Source organism: Gopherus evgoodei, chromosome 6 (genome assembly GCF_007399415.2).
Source record: "Gopherus evgoodei ecotype Sinaloan lineage chromosome 6, rGopEvg1_v1.p, whole genome shotgun sequence".
Taxonomy (NCBI): domain Eukaryota; kingdom Metazoa; phylum Chordata; order Testudines; family Testudinidae; genus Gopherus; species Gopherus evgoodei.
Genome location: NC_044327.1, coordinates 120,863,743 through 120,886,007, shown reverse-complemented (window position 1 = coordinate 120,886,007; position 22,265 = coordinate 120,863,743). Strand labels below are relative to the sequence as shown.

Genomic DNA, 22,265 nt, shown 5'->3' with positions numbered 1-22,265 from the left:
CATGTTAAGAAGGGAGAAACACCAGGATTTGGATGCAAGCCTGGAGGTGGGGGGGAGGGGCCAGAAAGGGAGGAGACAAAAAGAACTCAGATTACTAGCCTAAAAGATGGGGAGAGTGGTGATGGATTTATAGTGATAAAGGAGGGTGGAAAGTGGAGAAACCTTGCAAGGAAAAAAAAATGAGAAGCTCAGGTTTAGCCATGTTCAGTTTAACATTCTGACAAGACATCCTGTCACAGAGACAGGAAAAGACATGGAATTGGACAGAAGGAGACAGATGAGTGGTGGAAAGAACTTTATGAGTTATCAGCATAGAGATGACCACTGAAACTATGTAAGCAGTTGTAGCTGTCCAGAGACAGAAGTAAAAAGACTAGGGGGCACAGAAACGGAACCTTGGGACACCCTCAGAGGGCAACAGAGAAGAGGAGGAGCAGCCAGCAAAAACAGACACACAGAAGAGTTGGAGGGACAGGAGAACCACGAAAGGACAGTATCTAAAAGCCTAGCATGAGCAAGATGTGAAGAAGGCGAGGATAACTGACAGCCTCACAAGCAGCAGAGGCCAAAGATGGGGAACCTGGACCAGGAGAAATGAAAGAAAAAAATATGTACATCTGAAACTTGACTGTAATTCAGAGACTCTCAGCCTGGGAGGGTAAGTGAAGGACACACCCGTAACAGTGCATATGGTAATCTCCTGTGATCAGTGCAGCCACAAGGTCAGCGACCCCTTGTCCCCCCAACAGGCAGCATACCCAGAGCTAAAATCTCCTCTTCCAAAACAGGAAGAAATAAAATGAAATACAGCAAGGAACTAAAAATTACATTTAAAAGATTAACAACAGTTAAAGAACCGGAATAAACCCCTGCAAATGTATAAGATTCTGAGAGCGCCAATTATTTCCTCTATTACAAATTATTTTCCTTATAAGTAGTCAGTACTGCAGTCAGGTCACCTAGGTGGCAGATTGCTGTACTGTACGCTAGAGGAACACTGCATATAGTTATTAATATTGGGACATTCTGCCATTGGATACATGTGCATGGCTTCCACTGACTACAAGGTGAACTGCATATACATAGTCAAGAGTCCAATTTGGCCCATTATTTCTATTGCTCTGATACTTGGCAGTGATAGTATGACGGTGTATGCAATGACACACATCACCCTGCGTTTAGCCAGGCTGAATAGGAACTAAGTTAGAAAGTAAAGATACTGTGGCATCTTCTGGAAACAGACTAACAGGAACAAAACTGAGACTAAATGAAAACGGCCATGTCATTTTAAACCTAAAGTGTTCCATTTGGGGTAATCTCTAGTCAGTCACTCTCCCAATCCCCACCTCTGTTTCACTAGCTATTGATGTGAGTGCAAGAAACTTGGTGTAATCTTCCCATATTCCCTACCCAGAGGGCAAGGTAAAACCAAGTAAGTCAAAAAGAAAATGGATTTATGCCTCCGATGGTTACATTATTACATTAGGGCTTGTGCAAAGTACTGAAAGCCTTTGCAAGACACAGACATCCAAGTGTTCTACTAGGAAGCTTTCCAACTGGACCCTTTCAAATAATCCCTTACCAAGCAGAGTGAAAGCATGTCTGGTTTTCTCAAAATCATCAGCATCATCAATTCCATCAATAGTTGTGTCGCCGCCCATAGAAGTGTAGAAAAAGTCTTCAGCACATGCTAGGAGAAGAGCAAACACAGAATAAATGAAGGCACATCATCTGCAGTTTACATTTAGTTGTACTTACTTTAGATCACTTCCCATGCAGCCGCCCACCTTAGAAGGCAGATGGTCTCCTTAAAACAAAGCTCTGCTCTAAAAAGTGACTACGTAAAAATAGTCTGTGCACACAATCAGATCTGCTTGTTTTAGCAATAAAAACATTGCGCTTTATATTCCAGATATCTCTGTAGTGCCAACTCGACAGCGAGGAGGAGCTGGATTCTGTTCTTTCTTGTATAGCAACAAAATTGTTCTCAAAGTTCCAAGTAGTTACACCTGTACAAACCCACAGTGGAAGTTACACATGTGGCACAGATGGCTGAATTTTGGTCTGTAGAACATTTTTGCCAGAGATGGTCATGGAAGGAAAGACCCACTTTGACTCAGACCCCAAAGTTTATATGAGTTTGAGTATGTATGTCTGGCAGCTAGGGGGAAAAAGGTTTTTGCTTGTAAGCAAACTGCGTTTGATACAGAAATCAATGGGATCCAAACCTAGAACTCCATGTTGCCCGTTTTGAAGAGTTATTTTTCAGCATAGAACTAATTCCACTTTTATTGAAGTGTGAACAGTTTGGCACAATGTAGCGTGGATTTACTGTCTGCTCATGGGAGAAAATATCAATTGCATTGCACATAATTTATCGTCTCTGCCTGAACCTGGAACAGCCTTCCAAGGCGAGTAGTGGGGGCAAAAGACAAATCTGGCTTTAAGACTAAGCTTGATAAGTTTATGGAAGGGATGGTATGATGGGAGAGCCTAATTTTGGCAATTGATCTTTGATTATCAGCGGATAAGTATGCCCAGTGGTTGGTGATGGGATGGGATCTGAGTTACTGCAGAGAATTCTTTCCTGAGTGCTGGCTGGTGAGTCTTGCCCACATGCTCAGGGTTTAGCTGATCGCCATATTTGGGGTCGGGAAGGAATTTTCCTCCAGGGCAGATTGGCAGAGGCCCTGGAGGTTTTTCGCCTTCCTCTGCGGCGTGGGGCATGGGTCACTTGCTGGTGGATTCTCTGCAGCTTGAGGCTTTCAAACCACAGTTTGAAGACTTCAATAACTTGTATCAGAGGGGTAGCCGTGTTAGTCTGGATCTGTAAAAGCAGATGCTCCAAAATGTCTGTTAGTCTATAAGGTGCCACAGGATTCTTTGCTGCTTTTTCAGTAACTTGGACATAGGTTAGGGGTTTGTTATAGAAATGGAGGAGTAGGGTTTTGTGGCCTGCTTTGTGCAGGAGGTCAGACTAGATGATCATATTGGTCCCTTCTGACCCTAAAGTCTATGAATCTATAACCTACATAATGTGCATATTTAAAGCTTCCCATCTCTACGATTAGTTCAGCTCCTTTGCTTGATGAACTAGCCATTTGACAAGCTCATCTTTGGGACAATGAGCAGGAACTTGAGGGGTTTAAGTGAAATAGCTGTATTTTAAACATGAGTGAGCATTTTAATACTTATCCTGCATTGTGCTTCTTGATGTATTATTGCCTGCATACTGAAATACAGGGACAACCAAGCAAATGTTGGCAAACACAGTCACACTATTTAATAATTGGAGATATACCAATCTCCTAGAACTGGAAAGGACCTTGAAAGGTCATTGAGTCCAGCCCCCTGCCTTCACTAGCAGGACCAAGTACTGATTTTTGCCCCAGATCCCTAAGTGGCCCCCTCAAGGATTGAACTCACAACCCTAGGTTTGGCAGCCCAATGCTCAAACCACTGAGCTGTCCCTCCTTCCTATATACTTTTCAGTAAAGTGAACTTTGTGGAACTGTCTATATTTTAATGCAACTCTGTCAGGCCCTCCATGTGCAGGATCCCTATTGAAGCCTATAGGAGTTCAGCACATGGATGGATAAAATGACTGGAACAGAGCTGACTAGATCTGTGTAAAATTTAACAGAACACCAACCAAAGTCTAACTTCCCTGAATTGGTGGTTTTATTACAGGAATAAAACTCAAGCTAGGTGTACCAAGTAGTTTGCTGAGGTTTGCACCAATTTTTTCCCAGCCTAAGTGGAGTTTTGAGCAAACTCACGACTGAATTTTGGGTGGAAACCATGTGAGAAATGTGCTAGTTTCACATCATTTGGACTTGACACCAGGCAAGTCTTGGTTAGTTTCATAAGGAGGGTTTGAATTGTTTCAAATACAAAGTCAATGTAAACCCACATGAGCAGAAAGTAAAAAATGGTTCTCATGAAACCCGGCAATCTGAAGCTGTGGAATTTCAAGCTGTTAAATGGAAGCACTGTCACTAGAAGGTACAAAGCCCACAAAGAGTTAAAGCTTGTGGGAAATGGCAAATCTCTTGCAGAATTCAGTGGCAACAGAAAAGACTTCAGTATTGTTGCCAGGGCGGTGCAAGGATGTTTCACGCCCTAGGTGAAACTTTGACCATGCGCCCTCCCTCCCCCCCCGTACCCCTGCCCTGAGGCACCCCCCTCGCGGCAGCTCCCCCCCCTCACCCTGAGACCCCCCGCCCTGCCCCAGCTCACCCCTGCTCCACACACGAGCATGAGCACCCCGAGCACGCCGTTGCTGCTTCACTTCTCCCGCCTCCCAGGTTTGCGGAGCCTAAACTGATTGGCGCCGCAAGCCTGGGTGGCGGGAGAAGTGAAACAGTTCACCCCTGCCCTGTCTCCTCCCCGAGCACGCTGTGGCCTCTTCACTTCTCCTGCCTCCCATGTTTGTGGCACCAATCAGCTTAGGTGCCACAAGCCTGGGAGGCGGGAGAAGTGAAGCGGCCACAGAGTGCTTGGGGAGGAGGCAGGGGAGGAGTGAGCTGGGGTGGGGAGTTCCCATATGATGGCGTATATTACATTGGTGGATGTGCAGGTGAATGAACCAGTGATGGTGTGGCTGATCTGGTTAGGTCCTGTGATCGTGTTGCTGGTGTAGATATGTGGGCAGAGTTGGCATCGAGGTTTGTTGCATGGATTGGTTCCTGAGCACATCCACCAATGTAATATACACCATCATATGCCAGCAATGCCCCTCTGCTATGTACATCGGCCAAACTGGACAGTCTCTACGGAAAAGGATAAATGGACACAAATCAGACATTAGGAATGGCAATATACAAAAACCTGTAGGAGAGCACTTCAACCTCCCTGGCCACACTATAGCAGACCTTAAGGTGGCCATCCTGCAGCAAAAAAACTTCAGGACCAGACTTCAAAGAGAAACTGCTGAGCTTCAGTTCATCTGCAAATTTGATACCATCGGCTCAGGATTGAACAAAGACTGTGAATGGCTTGCCAACTACAGAACCAGTTTCTCCTCTCTTGGTTTTCACACCTCAACTGCTAGAACAGGGCCTCATCCTCCCTGATTGAACTGACCTCGTTATCTCTAGCTTGCTTGCTAGCATATATATACCTGCCCCTGGATATTTCCACCACATGCATCTGAAGAAGTGGGTATTCACCCACGAAAGCTCATGCTCCAAAACGTCTGTTAGTCTATAAGGTGCCACAGGATTCTTTGCTGCTTTTACATTACTGATAGTTTGTCCAGCCTAGTTTTAAATATCCCAGATAACTGGATGTCCAAGAACTTCCTTTGGGAGGGACTCCACAGTTTAACAGATCTCATTTATGTTAATAGGTTATCTTTATTTTAACCAAATTTTTCCTTTCCTAAATTTCATCCCATTACTCAGATTTAGAACCATGTAAACAATAAGGGACAGAGACATTCTTTGTTTTCTGGAATCCTGATTTTGGGGGTGGGGGACGGGACACATCACTGGAAATAAATAAGATCAGTTCTCTGATCCCCATTATAAGCCTTTATTCTACAGGTGTTACAGCAGGAATCAATTTTGTCCTTCAGTGTAATCACAGTAGCCTCAATGAAATTACACCAGAGATTAATCTGGACCATTATGCTAAACTAATCATTTGGTTGAGTATCTGTTTCACTTGATCACTTGGGCAAATGACCAGAATTGCCAGGAATTTGGCCAGGTAACCGAAATTATAAACCTTGAAAATTATTTATTGCGTACAATACACCACACAAGGTTCACTGTGCTCACAAACAATCCAAATAACAGCTCTGTGCTCCAATGAGCTTAACGATCTAACTTTGACAGAACACAGAGAAGCGTGTGTAAGAGGAAGGCAACCTCCAGGAACCTGAATGCAGAGGCACAGTAAATGTGCTGAGTCATCTTGAATGTATGAAATGCAGCATAATAACTGCTTAGTCACATAGCAGATAAATTCATTTAGGCTTGTGGCTTAGATCGAAAATAAGAGCAAATCTCAGGCAGGTAGCAAGTCTGAAAACCTACCACTGCAATAAAGGACACAGAGATCAGCATGGGGATCTCGCGTGGTTATGTGCCCTAACCAAGTTTACTCAGTTTCAAAACTATAGCTTGATTAAAATAAGGTGACTACATATACTTGTAATTAATTTGATGCAGAACTATGTATACACTGCCTTAACCACGCTGTGGCACAAAAATCTGCTGGGTGGATAGAGGAGCTATCCACTTGCCTTTTAATTTAGGATGTAAGCACCATAGAGCAGGGACTGTATCTACCTCTGTAGGCTGTTTAGCACAAGAGATATTGAAATACGGGGTGCTTCCTTTTTTTTCCCATTCTGGAGAAAGCTGGCCAAGTAAAGGTTTGTAGACCAAAGCCCCCCAAACCCCACCCCTGAAATTCTGGCTGTTTTTCATCTTCATCTTCCTTTTAAGATCATGTGGATCAGGCTGATATTTGCATTTTTAAAAATAAACCTCTTGAGGAAGCCACTTTGATACTCATTTAAAACATGCACAAAGATTTTAACAATTGCAAACCCCTCTGATTCACTGCTATGTTACTGCCTTGTGCTGTGTGTTAGCACTATTAATTATTTTGGTTAATTATTTTCAGGAAGTGCATTGCATAGCACTTGGGAACAGTCCAGTTTAGATATAAACTGAAGCAATTCTAAACTTAATCCATGTATTTCTTTTCCCAGATAAAATTAAACATTTAAACCCAGATGCTGCACTTGCCCCACATGCAAAATTATCTCAGATTTCAATGGGAATTTAACAGACAGCGTGGGTGAGAAATGGGACCCTTACTTGATCACCTCTACAGATCTACAATTGGCTCAAAGCTGGTTAAGTCAGAGACAGAAATAAGTCTTAACCCATGAACATCATGCCTGTTGACACAACTGGCAGTGGGTTCTGAAGAAAGGCATAGGAATAAAATTGCAAGGGTGCTGCAAATCAGCCGAGACTCATTAACAGGGCTGTGTGTGGGAAGGATTGCACAAACAGTGCCTGGCAATACCTATAATTAGAACTAGGGAAAAAATAAAAAATTTAGACAACATTTGTGAACAATGATTCGTGATTTTCAGCCAGCTAAGACAGTGGCTGAAATATTCTGAAAATTCAAAATTGAGACAAAATAAAATAAAATAACCCTTGTAGTTAGTGCCATGTCGTTCTCTTAGAAGCCCCAGCTCCTCTCTTCCCTCAAACTAAAGACTAATAATTTTCTGGGGTTAAATAAAGTTTCAAGTTCTTTTTGTTTTTAATATTCGTCAGATTACATTTAATAGCAACACTGATAATGGCAACTTCTGGTTAATGGAAACATATTGCCAGGAACAAATCCTGTCCCATCAACACCAATGTTAATAGGATTCAGATAGTAGCAACAGGCATGCTGCTAAAGTAAACTTTTTTTTTATTTTTATTTTATTTTTTTTTAAAGAAAGAAGGTCCTATGAGCATGCACAGCTGAGCACTTCCACTGTGTGCCATGGCTTCCAATCAGTGGATCTCTCTCTTGCTGTTAAAAGTTCAGGTCCTGGAGATCCTATGTGAGCCTAGTGCTAAGCAAGTGAGAGGACCCAAGAGGTTTGGTGTCTCAAAGTTTTGTGCATTCAGAAGAACAGGAGCACAGGAATGGCAAATACCAAGACTACAAGCGCCAATGTGAGGGAAACGAGGCAGATGCTGGTAAAACCCTGGGGCTCTGGTTTCAGCATAAGCTTGGCCAAGGTGCTCAACTCTCAAGACCGATGTTTTAACAGAAAGTGAATCAGCGGGGAGACTAGCAGGGGAAGGACTTTAACCCTTCAGATGGAAAGCCCAGCATAACATGGTTCAGTGTAAGGAGCATGACGAGAACCAAGATGCTGATCTTCTGGCTGCTACTGAATGGCGGGCAGACATGCTAGCCAGCAATCTAAAAGAGCAGTACAGTAGCATTGTGTTCTGCTTTACAGCATTTCTTGTGACACATACCAAGCTGAAATTTCCTGAGTTTGCTCTAAGCCAGCAGTTCTCAAACTGTGGGTTGGGGCCTCAAAGTGGGTCGCGACCCCGTTTTAATGGGGTCACCAGTGCTGGCTTAGATTTGCTGGGGACTGGGGTCAAAACTGAAGCCTAAGGGCTTCAGCCCTAGGGCTCAGATTACAGGCCCCTTCCTGGGACTGAAGACCTGGGGCTTCGACTTTGGCCCCGCTCCCTCACCTGGGGCAATGGGGCTCAGGCTTCGGTGTCCCCTCCTGGGGCCATCTAGTAATTTTTGTTGTCAGAAAGGGGTCATGGTGCAATGAAATTTGAGAACCCCTGCTCCAAGCATTATGGTACACTATACAACATTACTGTGTATCATGTTTGGTTTTCTTTAATACTGAAAGTTAATAAACAGTTTCACAACTACTGTTCTGTTCCTTCTGCTTACTGGCAGTTTCTGGATAATAGCATCTTTTAGTGTGAAAAATTGCAAAGCTACTCTTGGTCAAAATATTCCATTGGTGAATTATGAAAAAGCTTAGATGAGGTGTGCTGGCATCATCTATAAGATAGAGACCTTAATCTTCACATACCTCCTACAAGTAATGTGGACATATATCTGTATTTTCATATTTTGCTTATGTATTTTACAGATTGGCAGAAATAGACCCAGACAGGTAAGTGAAGTGATGTATACTTCAATGGAAGGGCATGAAGAAGAACATAAGAATGGCCATACTGGGTCAGACCAAAGGTCCATCTAGCCCAGTATCCTGTCTTCCAACAGTGGCTAGTGCCAGGTGCCCCAGAGGGAATGAATAGAACAGGTAAACATCAAGTTGTGATGTTGCACTCTATATGATTTTATGAAAGTATGCTGATAAGTGCGAATATAATGTAACTAAAATATGCTTCATGCAAAAGGTCTTTTGTAAGGTATCATTACAAAGCTTATAATCTACTGAGTGTAGTCATCCTATTTGCATGAATGTATCACTCTTGTATCTGAAACTAGAAATATGAAATATAACTCTGAGGGCCTATTGTAATTATGCAAAGTGTGGGCCATTAATGGTTGTTTGGAATCTTGATGGCTCCAATCAACCAGGACAACTGACTGTGGATGGCTCTGTTTGCAGGCAGGCCTTCCTGTGAGTCAAGCTGGGAGGAATGAAGGCTTGGGGTCTTACAGTGACATGTGATCGTGTCACCTGAACTGGAATCCATCTTTAAACTGGTGCTTTTCCACTGAGAAGGAGGAGTGGGATCCCAGAGGGACAAAGAATTCCCTCCTTATGCAAAAGATATATAAGTGGGTGGAACAGAACAAAGGGGGCTGCAATCATGAGAAATCCCCTAGTTACCACCTGAGCTGGAACAGGGGCTGTACCAGGGGGAAAGGATTGTGCCCAGACTAGGAAGGTGTCCAGTCTGTGAAAGAAACTTATTGAAACATCTGAGGGTGAGATTTTATCTGTGTTCAGTTTTATTACTGTATTAGTCTTAAACTTGCGTATTTTTTTAACTTAGTAATTCACTTTGTTCTGTCTGTTACTACTTGGAACCACTTAAATCCTAATTTCTGTATTTAATAAAATCACTTTTTACTTATTAATTAACCCAGAGTATGTATTAACACGATGGGGGGGAACAGCTGTGCATCTCTCTCTATCAGTGTTACAGAGGACAAACAATTTATGAGTTTACCCTGAATAAGCTTTATACAGGGTAAAATGGATTTATTTGGGGTTTGGGCATCAGAGTGTTAAAGACAGGAACACTTCTTAAGTTGCTTTCAATTAAGCCTACAGCTGTTAGGGGAGTGGTTCAGACCTGGGTCTGGGTTTGCAGCAGGCCAGTGGGTCTGGCTCAAATCAGGCAGGGTACTGAAGTCCCAGGCTGCCAAGGCAAGAAAGCAGGGACAGAAGTAGTCTTGGCACATCAGTTGGCATACCCAGGGGGTTTCTGTAATCCAACCCACCACACAAGTGATCCATCCTTGTTGCCCATTCCCAGCTTCTGGCAAAGAGAGGCTAGGGATGCCAATCCTGCCCATCCTGGACCTACCCTCATGAATTTATCTAGTTCTTTTTTGAGCTCTGTAATAATCTTGGCTTTCACAACATCTTCTGGCAAAGAGTTCCACAGGTTGCGCTGGGTGAAGAAATACTTCCTTTTGTTTGTTTTAAACCTGCTGCCTATTCATTTCATTTGGTGACCCCTAGTTCTTGTGTTATGAGAAGAAGTAAATAATGCTTTATTTACTTTCTCCACACCAGTCACAATTTTATAGATCTCTATCATATCACCTCTTAGTCGTCCCTTTTCCAAGCTGAAAAGTCCCAATCTTATTAATCCCTCCACATACTGAAGCTGTTCCATACCCATAATCATTTTTGTTGACCTTTTTTGAATCTTTTCCAATTCCAGTATTATGTACCAGATAGGTCAGTGTCAAAATCCAACTCGTCATCTGTGTGAGCTTAGGCAAGCTGTTTAACTTCTCTGAGCCTCAAATTCATCTATCTGTGAAATGGTGGCAAACCTGTTCAGCTGTTTTTGAGACACAATTAAAACGTGTGTAAAGAAGGATCAGTGGACACCATTCTTGAGGCCTGTCACTGGGAGATGTAGGAACAGAATTTCCTGTTCCTAGTCCTGTGCTTGATTCATTAGCTTTGGGCTTTGCCATCCAACACAGCTGCATTTTTGAATACTCCAAAAATTTGCTGTAGTGCTCCTTGTAGAAAACTTGCAAGGTATGGTTGTAAGAAGAAGCTAGGAGAGACTCTAAAACTGGCCTTTCTGAAGGGTTTGAGCAGAATTCTTCTCTTCAGTCTATTTGGCAGATCTAGACTTCATTGTTTTGCCCTTCATTGTTTTGCATCTGACAAAGTGGGTATTCACCCTCGAAAACTCATGCTCCAAAATGTCTGTCAGTCTATAAGGTGCCCCAGGATTCTTTGCTGCTTTTACAGATCCAGATTAACATGGCTACCCCCTGATACTAAACAGTTCTGTGTTACCCAGAGTAAGATTTGAGTATTCAGGTATGTAAGCTCATCACATCTCTAATAATCTGTACACAATGATACACACCAAGACTTTACTGCCGCCATGTACTAAGGATTTATTGCTTGCAGGCATCATGGAAATTCAATTATTATAAGACAATTTCATAACTGGGACACAAGAGTCGATTAAAGACGTTTCCACGAGCGCCGAGATCAAAGCCAGTGTCCTTTCAGACTCACAATGCTGATCTTTATTCCGATAGTCTTCCACTCCTGTCTGCAAGGAACTCATAGCAAGAACAGACCATACGAATAGAGATCTGCCAGACAGAGCTCTGAAAATACTTCTAATCTTAGACTTTCACTCAGATGACTGGCAGACAGACTGAGGTATCTAGTCAACAATATTCTGACTTCTAATACACTACAGTTCTTGCAGGTAGTGCCACATTCCCAGCGACTCCTGCAAAGTGAAAACACTTTTTTTTTTTTTAAATCTTTACCTTGGCTTCTGCAATCTGTCCTTACTGAACAGCACAGAAACAAAATGAGAGAAGATGGTGCCACAAAGTGCATTTATATTTGCTGTCAGTCTTTCATCCAAGTGACTCATTCTTCCTTCTGGAGTAAAGAACACTTTTTTGTTCATCTCTCTGCTTCTTTGTATGCCTGAATGTGGGCATCAAATAACATGTATGCTCAGGCTGGCTCAGATATCAATGTTGGCCCTGCTTACGCTGAACAAACTGCAGTTTCACTGCTCTATACACCTTTTCCATCTCTAGGGCTCATTGTTTGCATTTTGCAAACAATATTTGTATATAGCTTTGAGCTCTTGGGAAAAAATAAAATAAAAGGCAGAGCTTTGGACGAAATAGTGCCCATTGTTTGGCATAGCAAGTTGCAAGTGCTCATGGTAAGAAGCAATTCTCAACGTATCTGAAGTGTGAAATAAATCGGAAAATATGTCACTAGTTACAATAGAAATTTCTGAGCTTGAAGCTGGTGGCTACCATTTTGTTGGTAAGTGACATTTCTGACACTAAATAATAACCATAATTAATAATAAGCAACTGATAATACTTTGCATTTGTACAGAACCTTTCATCCAAGGCTCTCCGTACACTTTGCACACCTTAATTAGTCACCACAACAGACTTGCGAGCCAAAGTATTATTACATCTAGAGGGTTAAACTGAAGAGCAGAGATATTCAATGGACTTGCCCAAGGCCAAGGGAATCTCTACCAAAGTGAAAAGTTGAACCCAGGAGTTTTAACTTCCAGTCATCTGCTCTATCCTCTAGTAAACACTAACTCCAGCAGTCTGAGAGCCCTGCCTAAGAATTACACCTCTACCCTGATATAACGCGGCCCAATAGAACATGAATTCGGATATTACGTGGTAAAGCAGTGCTCCGGGGGGGTGGGCGGTGCTGCGCACTCCAGCGGATCAAAGCAAGTTTGATACAATGTGGTTTTACCTATAACGCAGTACGATTTTTTGGCTCCCGAGGACAGCGTTATATCGGGGTAGAGGGGTACACGTTTCCATGCTGCCTTGTTCACCACACCTGATAAATTTCAATAACACGAGTATCTGGGGACTTATTTGCAATACTAGCTTCTCTTTTCTAGTGAGAGCAAATAATCAAACCCACAGATAATTCATCTCCATTTCTGCACAATTAAATGTGAGCACAAATCCTATTATTTAAATGCCTAAGACACCGAATTTTCCTCCCTGTGCTGTTCTTAAATATCTGAACAGTAGGACTTATACCAGCAGTTAATTGTGAACACAAGTTTGATGGCACAATTAACTATAAGCACAAACATTTTCCCGCAAAACGGAAGACTAAATCAGAGCCCCTTAAAAAAATCAGACCCATAATATTTTAAATAAAACAAATGATGCTTAACATGGCTATGTGCTCATTTACAAAGATCAGCCGGGCTCCACAATCTTGGTGTCACAACAAAGTGTCCATTTTTAATCAGCAGCTTTCTATAAGATGTATTTCACTCAGATTCATCATGAGTGACCTCTAATAATGGTTTGTCATTCGTTCCCATTTTAAACTTTGAGTAACGGAATTCACAAAAGTGAACCTGATGACATCAGATAGAACATCGCATAAGATTCCTTACACACTTCCGCAAGGAGCCTCAGTCTTAGCCTGCAGCGGCTCAGCTATTGCACCCTTGAGATTTAATCTGACTGATATGCACCACACTGTCGATGATGGGATGTGGACAAACATGCACTCTATCCACAAGAATAAGCCTTCCAAACTTATTTCCCTTTAAACCTTTTTGGTAAGATGTCTAGTTCTGTAGTTGGTACACAGAATCTAACCAATGAGAATCTGTAGGGCTGCATTTACAGTAATAATGTATATTCTTGTTGCTATTGCAAAGAACAGGCTGCATGTAGCAAGCGCCTCAGAGATCCCAATGGGCTGCGGGAGTAGCATACTTACTTAGTGCTAGGTCTTTAAATTCTGGAAGACTGGCAGAGGCACACAGCTGATAGAAGATATGATAGTTTCGTTCATCATCTGCCTACAAAACAAAAACATGGAGTTATTTTAGAGCCAATGACATAAGGACAATCAACAGTCTTCATTTTTCTGCCACTCACAGCAGGGTCTTCCATACCCCAAGGTTCATCCCAACCATCGCAACTTCACATTACCATGTGGTCAGTGTGGCTTCATAAAGGCAACTCAAGGGTCAGTTTTAAGCAATACAAGCTTCTTTCCTTTCAAAAGCATGTTGCTTTCATGGCATTCTTAGGGACAGATTTACCAAGGCATTTAGGTGCCCAAAGATGCAGGTAGGTGCCTAAATCAGGTTCTTTTGTAACGCCTTCTAAGTACCTCTCTGCATCTTTGGGCACCTAAATAACCTTGTAAATGTGGCCCTTGGTCCCTACTAGCCCAACCTATGGAGCAAGCAACCAGGAACCATTACTCTTTCATGTAAAAGAACAAACATACTACCTGTGTGAATGTACAGCAGCTACACTGATTGTGGCAGTATATATAATTAACAGTGAAAAAACATGAACACTTTTACTTTCACCTTACTATTAAACCAACACTTTTAGATTTAGAGAGAAAGTGTTTGACAAGATTTAGCCAGCTCTCCTTAACGCACTGAGCAGCCATCTTTACTTTGGTTCACATCCACAGTACAAGAGCACTGCTACCCTGCTTATGATTATGCCTCTTTACCACAGCCATGTCACAGGACCTGCCAATTACTGGAATTTCTAGGTAAAAACATATTGCTATTGGAGGGCGGGAAGGAGAATGCTGTAAGGATATTGACTAATCTGCAGTTCATGAAGTTAAGTGTCAAAGCCTCTCAGAAGAGCTGCATGTCCAGGTGAGTTACAGCATACATCAAAAGCCTTGAAACTTTAAGGTTCACCCAAGACACCCCTCTATAGCAGAAACCTTGATGTTTAAGAATGAAGAGTGCCTGAACCAAGTGAAGATTTCATTAACTACAGGTAAAAATATTGATGCTTGGGGATGCTTCAAGATCAAAGCTGATATTTAAATACAAAATCTTCTTATTATTTGTGAATCATGCTTTGAGCAAATGATAGAAGACAGCAAATTCCCTGCCCTGGGCTCCATTTCAACATAGCAGAGAAGCACATACTTAAGTGCTTTGCTGAACCAGATCCAGTCAACTAGCTAAAATACAGAAAGCACAGACTGAACCTAATGATGTACATACTTATACATAAAACAAATGTGTACCTCATATGATCCTGACTATCCTCACCACAGACATCCACCCACTCACATACACAGAGAGACTATGGCCTGATTTGGAAAAATACTTACGCATATGCCCAAATTTAAGCTGACGAGTAGTTTCATTAAAAAGACTGCTCACACGTAGGAAGTTAGGGATATGTGTCTGTCTCTCTCACTCACTCTTACTTAAATAGTGAGATTTGAATTTGAAAAGTGAGGTTGAAGATAAGGAAAGAAGAGTTACAAAAATACTATGGAGTGAATTGTTTGAAGAAAATTGCTTCCCAAACAAACTATTAAAAAAAAACCCCACCACAAATGAACAAAGTCTTACCAATATGCAACTTCTACTTCAGTACCCACCTTTCATTAAATCTCTGCTGAAAAATGGGGGCATGACTGCTCTTCTTGGTGTGTTAATCATAACATCTGCAGATTAGCAAGGTTCTACTATACACTCAACCCAAGTGTTACGACTTTCCGAGGGGCCTTTATTTTATTTTATTTTTTTTATTTTAACCTTAACTTAGAGTTCTATGGCTTTTACTTTTTAAAATAACGACAAAATTCTAATACATTTATTTCCTAGATTAATATATTTACAGCCATAATTCTACTTTACCTTTTTTTAGCAACATGTAACAAGAGTCCTAATGCATTGTATTTCTCCGGTGATCTCTTTTTCTGCATTCCAATTCAGTTCATTTATTTTATTTAAAAAAATAATACAAAGAATGATAAATGAGCTCTAGCTACCCTAACAGCTATTACATTTACAATCAAAAGTACAAAACAATCATGGTACGTTTCACAAGCATATCTACAATGCCGTTGGGCAACGAGTAAGGCAAGAACGCAACCCCGTGCTCTGGGTTCCCCTAAACTTCTGACTGTCAGAATCTGGAACTGGATGACAGAGGATGGATCACTCGCTAATTGCCTTGTTCCGTTCATTCCCTCTGAAGCATCTGACACCGGCCACTGCTAGAAGACAGGATACTGGGCTAGATGGACCAGTGATCTGCGCCAGTATGGCCAACCTTACGTTCTTAACGTTCCAAAAAGCTTTTTAAAAACTGAGCATTGATACAAAGCCAGTTCTGACAAATCAAAACCACCTTCATATGTTCTCAGCCTCTAACCCTGAAGAACTGTTAAAATTTGTTAGACTAGTCTCCAAAGCCAGGGTCTGCCAAAAGTCTGACTTATAAAAGGGAAGTTTTTAATGTATCTATATCCATCTTTAAGAAAAAAAAATGCAAGTTCACTAAAAAAATAAAAATAAAATTATGGCATCCAAAGGAAAATGTTGCATAACTCACCTGGAACACAACTCTTGATTTTTCCAACAGATACGTCCTCATGTTGGCACCAATGATATGGTATCTTTTATCAAAGCCAATCTGAATGTATTTCCCAAAGCGACTGCTATTGTCATTCCTGGTTGTTTTAGCATTTCCAATTGCCTGTATGAAACAGAACACAACATAAAGAACAAGGATCCCCTTTGTAAGTTTGCATATTATCTCAGGAAGACAGTTTTTTACTCTCCAGAGCCTACAAATAAATAAATCTAGCACACAGATAGTCAGGTGAGGATTGGAGAGAGAGACTTCAAAGTGCAGTGAATTGATGAAGGCAGAGGACCTAGATGATCTTTGGTATGGCCCAGTTCACTGTATCAACATTAGCTGATTTAGTTTCAAGGACTTTTATTGTGGAAGATTACTGGAACCTTAATGGAAATGTTATAACATTCTCAATAATTAGAGAGAGTTTGTCACTGACATTCCATGGCCATAACAGTTCTCTGACTTGCCTTTTAAACCCCCTTAACCTTCATGAACCTATATCTAAGGATACGTCTATACTGGAGCTGTCTGTGTAACTTCCAGCATGGGTAGACATCCATCACTAGGTCTAACTGAGCTAGTGCGCCAAAAATAGACCTGTAGCTGCTGTGGTGTGAGTGGCAGGAGATGCTAGCCGGCCCAAATATAGTCCCATCTGAGACCCTAGGTACATATTTGGGTGGCTAGCCCCTCACACTGCTGAACTTTGTGCTGGTGATAGCTGCCAGACTGACATTCCTGGTATTTCGTTCTCTCTTTTTATCCATGGGATAGGTATAGCATGGGAGGGCAGCAGTGCCTCAACCCTTATGCCTTCAGGGGTTAGAGGATAGTTTTAGTCACCATGCCCATACGTGCTGACTCTGTGGGTGCTCCAGGGCTGGAAAAAAAAAAACAGTGGGTCCTCAGCACCCATCAGCCACAGCTATTTGGCGAGGCCCCACCCAAACAGGTGATCCATGGGGCACTGCTGAGCAGCTGTTTGGCAGCTGGGGGACAGGCTTGGGGAAGGGTGGAGAGTAGCGGGGGGGGGATGTTGGGGATGGGGCAGAGTAAGGGTGAGACCTCAGAGGAAGAGATGCCATGGGATCAGGGCTTCAGGGCAGAGCGGGGGTGGAGCATCCCCAGGGAAAAATAAAAGTCAGCGCCTATGACCCATGCCCACTCAATCATTCAATTTCATTTAGTACTTATATAGCACCCATATTGTGTTGGAACTTTACAGACATGTAGAAGGACATGGTCCCTAACACAAGAAGCATACGATCAAGGTCAACAACTTACCAGTGCAATGAAGTACCTCTCAGGTGAGACTGCCAAACAAGAATGCTGGTTACTATCAGTTTGTGATGGTGGTTTTCTGAGGTGGACTTGCCTATACTTAGTCCACTAGAAATTGGACACATCACCACATCACTTAATATACTGTAGGGCTGTGGCTCCTCATGTGCCATCCACTTTGCACAAAACGCTTAGAAAGGTAATAACCTTGTTGATAGTCTGAGCAAAGAGGCTGACTGAACGAGCTGGAGACTGAACGCCCTTCTCATCTCTAATAATGGTCTCTTCTCACCCATGCTGAAGCACGTTGTCGGGGCACTGTGAGGGAAGCGTGCTCTTATGACATGGATATCCCTAGCAAGCGAAGTCCTCCATCACATAACGGGGGCAATCTGGCACTTTGTAAAATTCACAACAATGAAAATACATCTATTTTATTGTTACAAATGTACAGGTGTGTCCATTGGGGCATCACAGGGGTTTCCGCCACCCAAAATGGGAAAGGCCTGTCATCACAGCTAAGTTATTGTACAACAGCGGCAGCTCTCCAGACCCAGCATAGGCACTAAGTGCTCTGCCTGCAATATCTGCAGTCATTATTATACATTTCTTCAGTCACTTTGGAAAGGATAAAAATAGAGCTGCAGTCTAGATGCATCCAACAATTGTATGTAAGAATCCCTGCAGCCAGTATGGCAATGATAAGGACAGGACCCAGCTCAATATTCCCACAAGTAAATCATCTGCCTCTTCAAAACCTAAATCCACAGCCAATGCCTCAGTGTGCCAGGGTAAGAGTTCAGCCTTGATTTCAGGTTATAATCAATGAAGTCCCGAATACGCCAGTCTCAAGTTATGTAAGTGTATGTCTACACAGCAAAAAAAAGACCCGTGGCAACGGGTATGTCTACACAGCAATTTAAGCCTAGGCCTAAGCCAAACTCCCCTAACATCTGCACTTCAAATGTGCTAACCTAGGGCTCAGACCCAGGAGCCCAGGACCCTGCAGGGCCGGAGAGTCTGAGCTCTGTTGGTTCCCTGTATGCCCATGGTCCCAGCAGCCCTCTGGATGTATCCTAGAGTTCCTGGTGGCAGAGGAGCAGCACTGAAGGCGGCCAGCATAGCAGCCAGAAGCGCCATTACTGTCTGGCCAAATGCAATCCCCCTTCCCGCTCCTCTCACACCAGTAGCTCTGGCTCCAGCTCCTCCTCATTGTTGTGCAGACCAAGCAGGGAGCAAAGCTGACAGGCAGGAGGTGGCTCCCAGACATCAGGATGTTGGGATCATCCCTCCCCTGGCCATTCTAAACTGAGAGCCCTACCGCTCCCTCACGCTGCAGGGCAGCCACTTGGTCCTGCTCCGCAATCTGGCCCTTGCTCCCAAGCCCCAGAGCCCTCCCTGAGACTGCGTGTGCAGGGGCGACTGGGCTGCATGCACTTTCAGGGCAGCAAGTGGGAACCAGCCTCCAAACTTCCCCACAGCCTCCCGGGCAGCCCTTATCCCTGCTTCCTGTGGTGCAGGAGAACACTGCGCACAAGCCCTGGGGAAGCACTTCACCATTCTGCAGCCAGCAGCAGCCAGGCTGGGGCATGTGCGCGCTTTGCCTCTGAAACCTATATTTTATGCCAAACTTCAAGACAGACAAAAATAAATAAAACAACAAACAAACCATCTTCATGGAACTTCTCATTTTAAAAATTAAGGATTGCAAAGTTTCATTTTAATCGTTTGACAGCCCTGGAGACTGACGTCCTAATTACCTTCAGGACCGGCGCACATGCGCATTTCCTGCCAACGTGACTCAGCCTGGAGCTGAAGAGCTCAATTCTCAAACTACAGCCTTCCCATCCTGCACTTAATCTACTGACATCCACCAAAAGAGTTTGTTATGCAGTTTACACCCTCAGGTGCTTCTTACTGGCCAGAAAATTCTTAACCTAGGGTTAAAATGCAATGTAGATGCTCAAGCCCAGAGGCCCCCGACACAGGACAGCTGACTCGAGTCCCATTAACTTACATTGCTGTGTAGACATAGCCAGCGAGTCTCAAAGGCTCAGGCTGCAGGGCTAAAAATAGCACTGGAGACATGCAGGCTCTGGCTGGAGCTTGGGTGCTAAACCGAGTGATGGGGGTGGTCTCAGAACCCAGGCTCCAGCCTGAGCCCGAACATTTATACTGATATTTTTAGCCCCACAGCACAAACTCAAAGTTAGCTGATCCAGGCTCCAAGACTTGCTGCTTTGGGTTGTTTTTTTTTCCCCGACTGCATAGATGTACCCTAACACAGCAACTAGACAACTGCGGTTGGCCTGTGCTGGCCGACTTGGGCTCACAGGGCTTGTGCTGAGGGCTGTTTCATTGCTATGTAGACTTCTGGGTTCAGGCTGGAGCCTGGGCTCTACAACCCTGTGAGGTGGGTGTCTAGTTGCTGTGTAGACATACCCTAAGAGAGGTTTCTCCCTGTCTCTGTTCCACCACACCACCTGCATTTGTCAGAACTCTTAAATGATGTGCCTTCAGTATGAAGCTGGAAGGAAGCTAGACCTCAGGGTGTGCTACGGAACTGTTATCAGAAATACATTTAATGCTAAACCAGACCACTGATAGGGTTGTTGTGAATTACCGATATTTCTTAAACACCACCAACATCCTTCCCAGTGTATTGTTAGATGCACCTGTTTGCCCAGCATTTTCACTGAGTTTTAAACTCACTGGTTAGGCATCCCTCTCTCAAAATCAGTTAAAGTTATGCTGATGCTGGGAGTTGCAGAATATTTACTTTTAACATCAATAAACAAGATTAAATTCTTTGGGACAGGGATTATATTTTTAACCCCGTCAATTTAAGTTGTGTAAATTCCACAGTGATGGATGCCCTATAAATGCCTTCATTAGAAAGGCGAGAAAAAATAAATAAATTAGTTCAGAGCAAAAGAGATCTCCACGTGCCTAGTCAGCAGATACGACTATCACCAATAAGTGCTAATAAGAGACTATGAAAAAAGTAGGTTTATGTTGATTCAATCTATAGATTCAACAGAAATCTCTCTCTATATGCAATTAATGAAAACATTAGGGATGTTACAAGATGAAAAGAGAGGATAAGGAAGGTGAAGATGATAGATTATTAATGACGTCGATAAGGCCACACAAACATCACGTCTGCAGCGTTATCTGAACTCTGCTACCTACAACCTTTTTTATAACCAGCTGTTATCAGCACAGTTCTAGCAACACTGAGATTGTTCGAACGGTCTCCATGGAGGGTTCAATCCTTGGCCTCACTCTTGAGAGCGGCAACAAGTGGGCCAGTTGTGGTGGGCTTCCCCCCACGCCCATCTCCATGATAAAGAACTAGACAGAGACCCAACAGCATATTTCACATACAGTGGGTCACCGAACAGACATTTTAACAGCTTATAGTCACGATCAGCCTGCAACAGATTTTAAACCGGTGACCTACACATAAAAAGTTGCCTGAACGAGTCAATCCCAATTATTTTTTTTTAAATGACTATATTTAATAATTATATAAAAATCTAGTTAAAATAGCTATATTTTCCTATTCTTGGATCTCACTTCTGAGACTGAGACAGATCCTGTACATTAACAGGATGACAGAAACCCCCATCTACAAGATGGGGGGAGGATCCCAACCATGAAGCAACCCCACCCTAAGTTGGTGCAATTTGTGAATGCTAGAAACAAATGCACACAGATTGCTCAAAGTAGAATAAAAATCTATGTTACTTCTTTTTGGCCAGCTTTACCTCCATGATTGGACTGGATGCAAGAACCTTCTCTTCAATGTTGGTCTCACTGGCAGAGCCACCAACGGATGCGAAGAAGCGCATGGCATATTTGGCAGAGACTGTCTTTCCGGCACCGGATTCTCCGCTTACGATAATGGACTGGTTCTTCTCATCCCTGTGTGTCAGAGGAGAAAGGCTTTTTATAAACTCATCTCCTTGTAAAGCTCTGGGTTGTCTCTTCAGAAAGATTCCTTCAGGCCCTCTGCTTGAAATGATCCTGCCACGCTTACTTCAATCTCAAAAATTAACACGATAATGGAATGAAGTGCTACTCCTAGGGTTGCCATGCATCTGTTTTTTTACTGTAATGCTGAGTCAAAAAGGGACCCTGGAGGCTCTGGTCAGCACCACTGACTAGGCCGTTAAAAGTCCGGTTGGCAGTGCAGTGGGGCTAAGGCAGGCTCCCTGCCTGCTCTGATTCTGCACAGCTCCCTGAAATGGTCAGCATCGCCCTGCAGCCCCCAGGCGCAGGGGCAATCAGGGAGGCTCCGCACGCTGCCCACGCCCACAGGCACTGGCTCTGCAGCTCCCATTGGCCGGGAACCAGGGTCAATGGGAACTATAATGGCAGCACCTGTGAGTGCGGCAGTGCACACTATGCAGAGCCATCTGGCGGCCCCTGCACCTAGGAGCTGGACCTGCCAGCCACTTCTGGGAGCTGCGCGTAGTCAGGGCAGGCAGGGAGCCTGCCTTAGCCCCACTGTATTACCAACTGGGAGCCGACGGAGGTGGGAGCCGCCCTGCTGGAGCCCAAACCTCCACCTGCATCTTCCCCAGGTTGGAACCCCTTCTGGAGCATGCACCCTGTCCCTCCTCCCATACCCCCAGCCCCCTGTCCCAGCCCTGAGCCCCCTCCCGCACCCAAACTCCTTCTCAGAGCCCACACCCCACACAACCCCTCCTGCAACCCAAACCCCTGCCCCAATCCTGAGCCCCGTCCTGCACCCCAAACCTGTTATCGCTGGCCCCACCCCAGAGCCCGCACCCCCAGCTGGAGTCCGCACCCCCTCCTACACCCCACCACCT

At 43.6% G+C, this 22,265-nt stretch overlaps 1 protein-coding gene across 2 annotated transcripts in view; it reads right to left on the bottom strand.

Moving 5' to 3' along the window:
* MYO5B (myosin VB) overlaps positions 1-22,265 on the bottom strand; it is a 350,195-nt gene that overhangs the window by 151,315 nt on the left and 176,615 nt on the right. For both annotated transcript variants that reach the window (XM_030566990.1, XM_030566991.1), the window contains exons 5-8: positions 21,198-21,354; positions 16,117-16,260; positions 13,502-13,583; positions 1,583-1,690 (exon numbers count right to left, since the gene is read on the bottom strand). In XM_030566990.1, the coding sequence (XP_030422850.1) occupies positions 1,583-1,690; positions 13,502-13,583; positions 16,117-16,260; positions 21,198-21,354 (491 nt within the window). The remainder of the gene's footprint in view (positions 1-1,582; positions 1,691-13,501; positions 13,584-16,116; positions 16,261-21,197; positions 21,355-22,265) is intronic.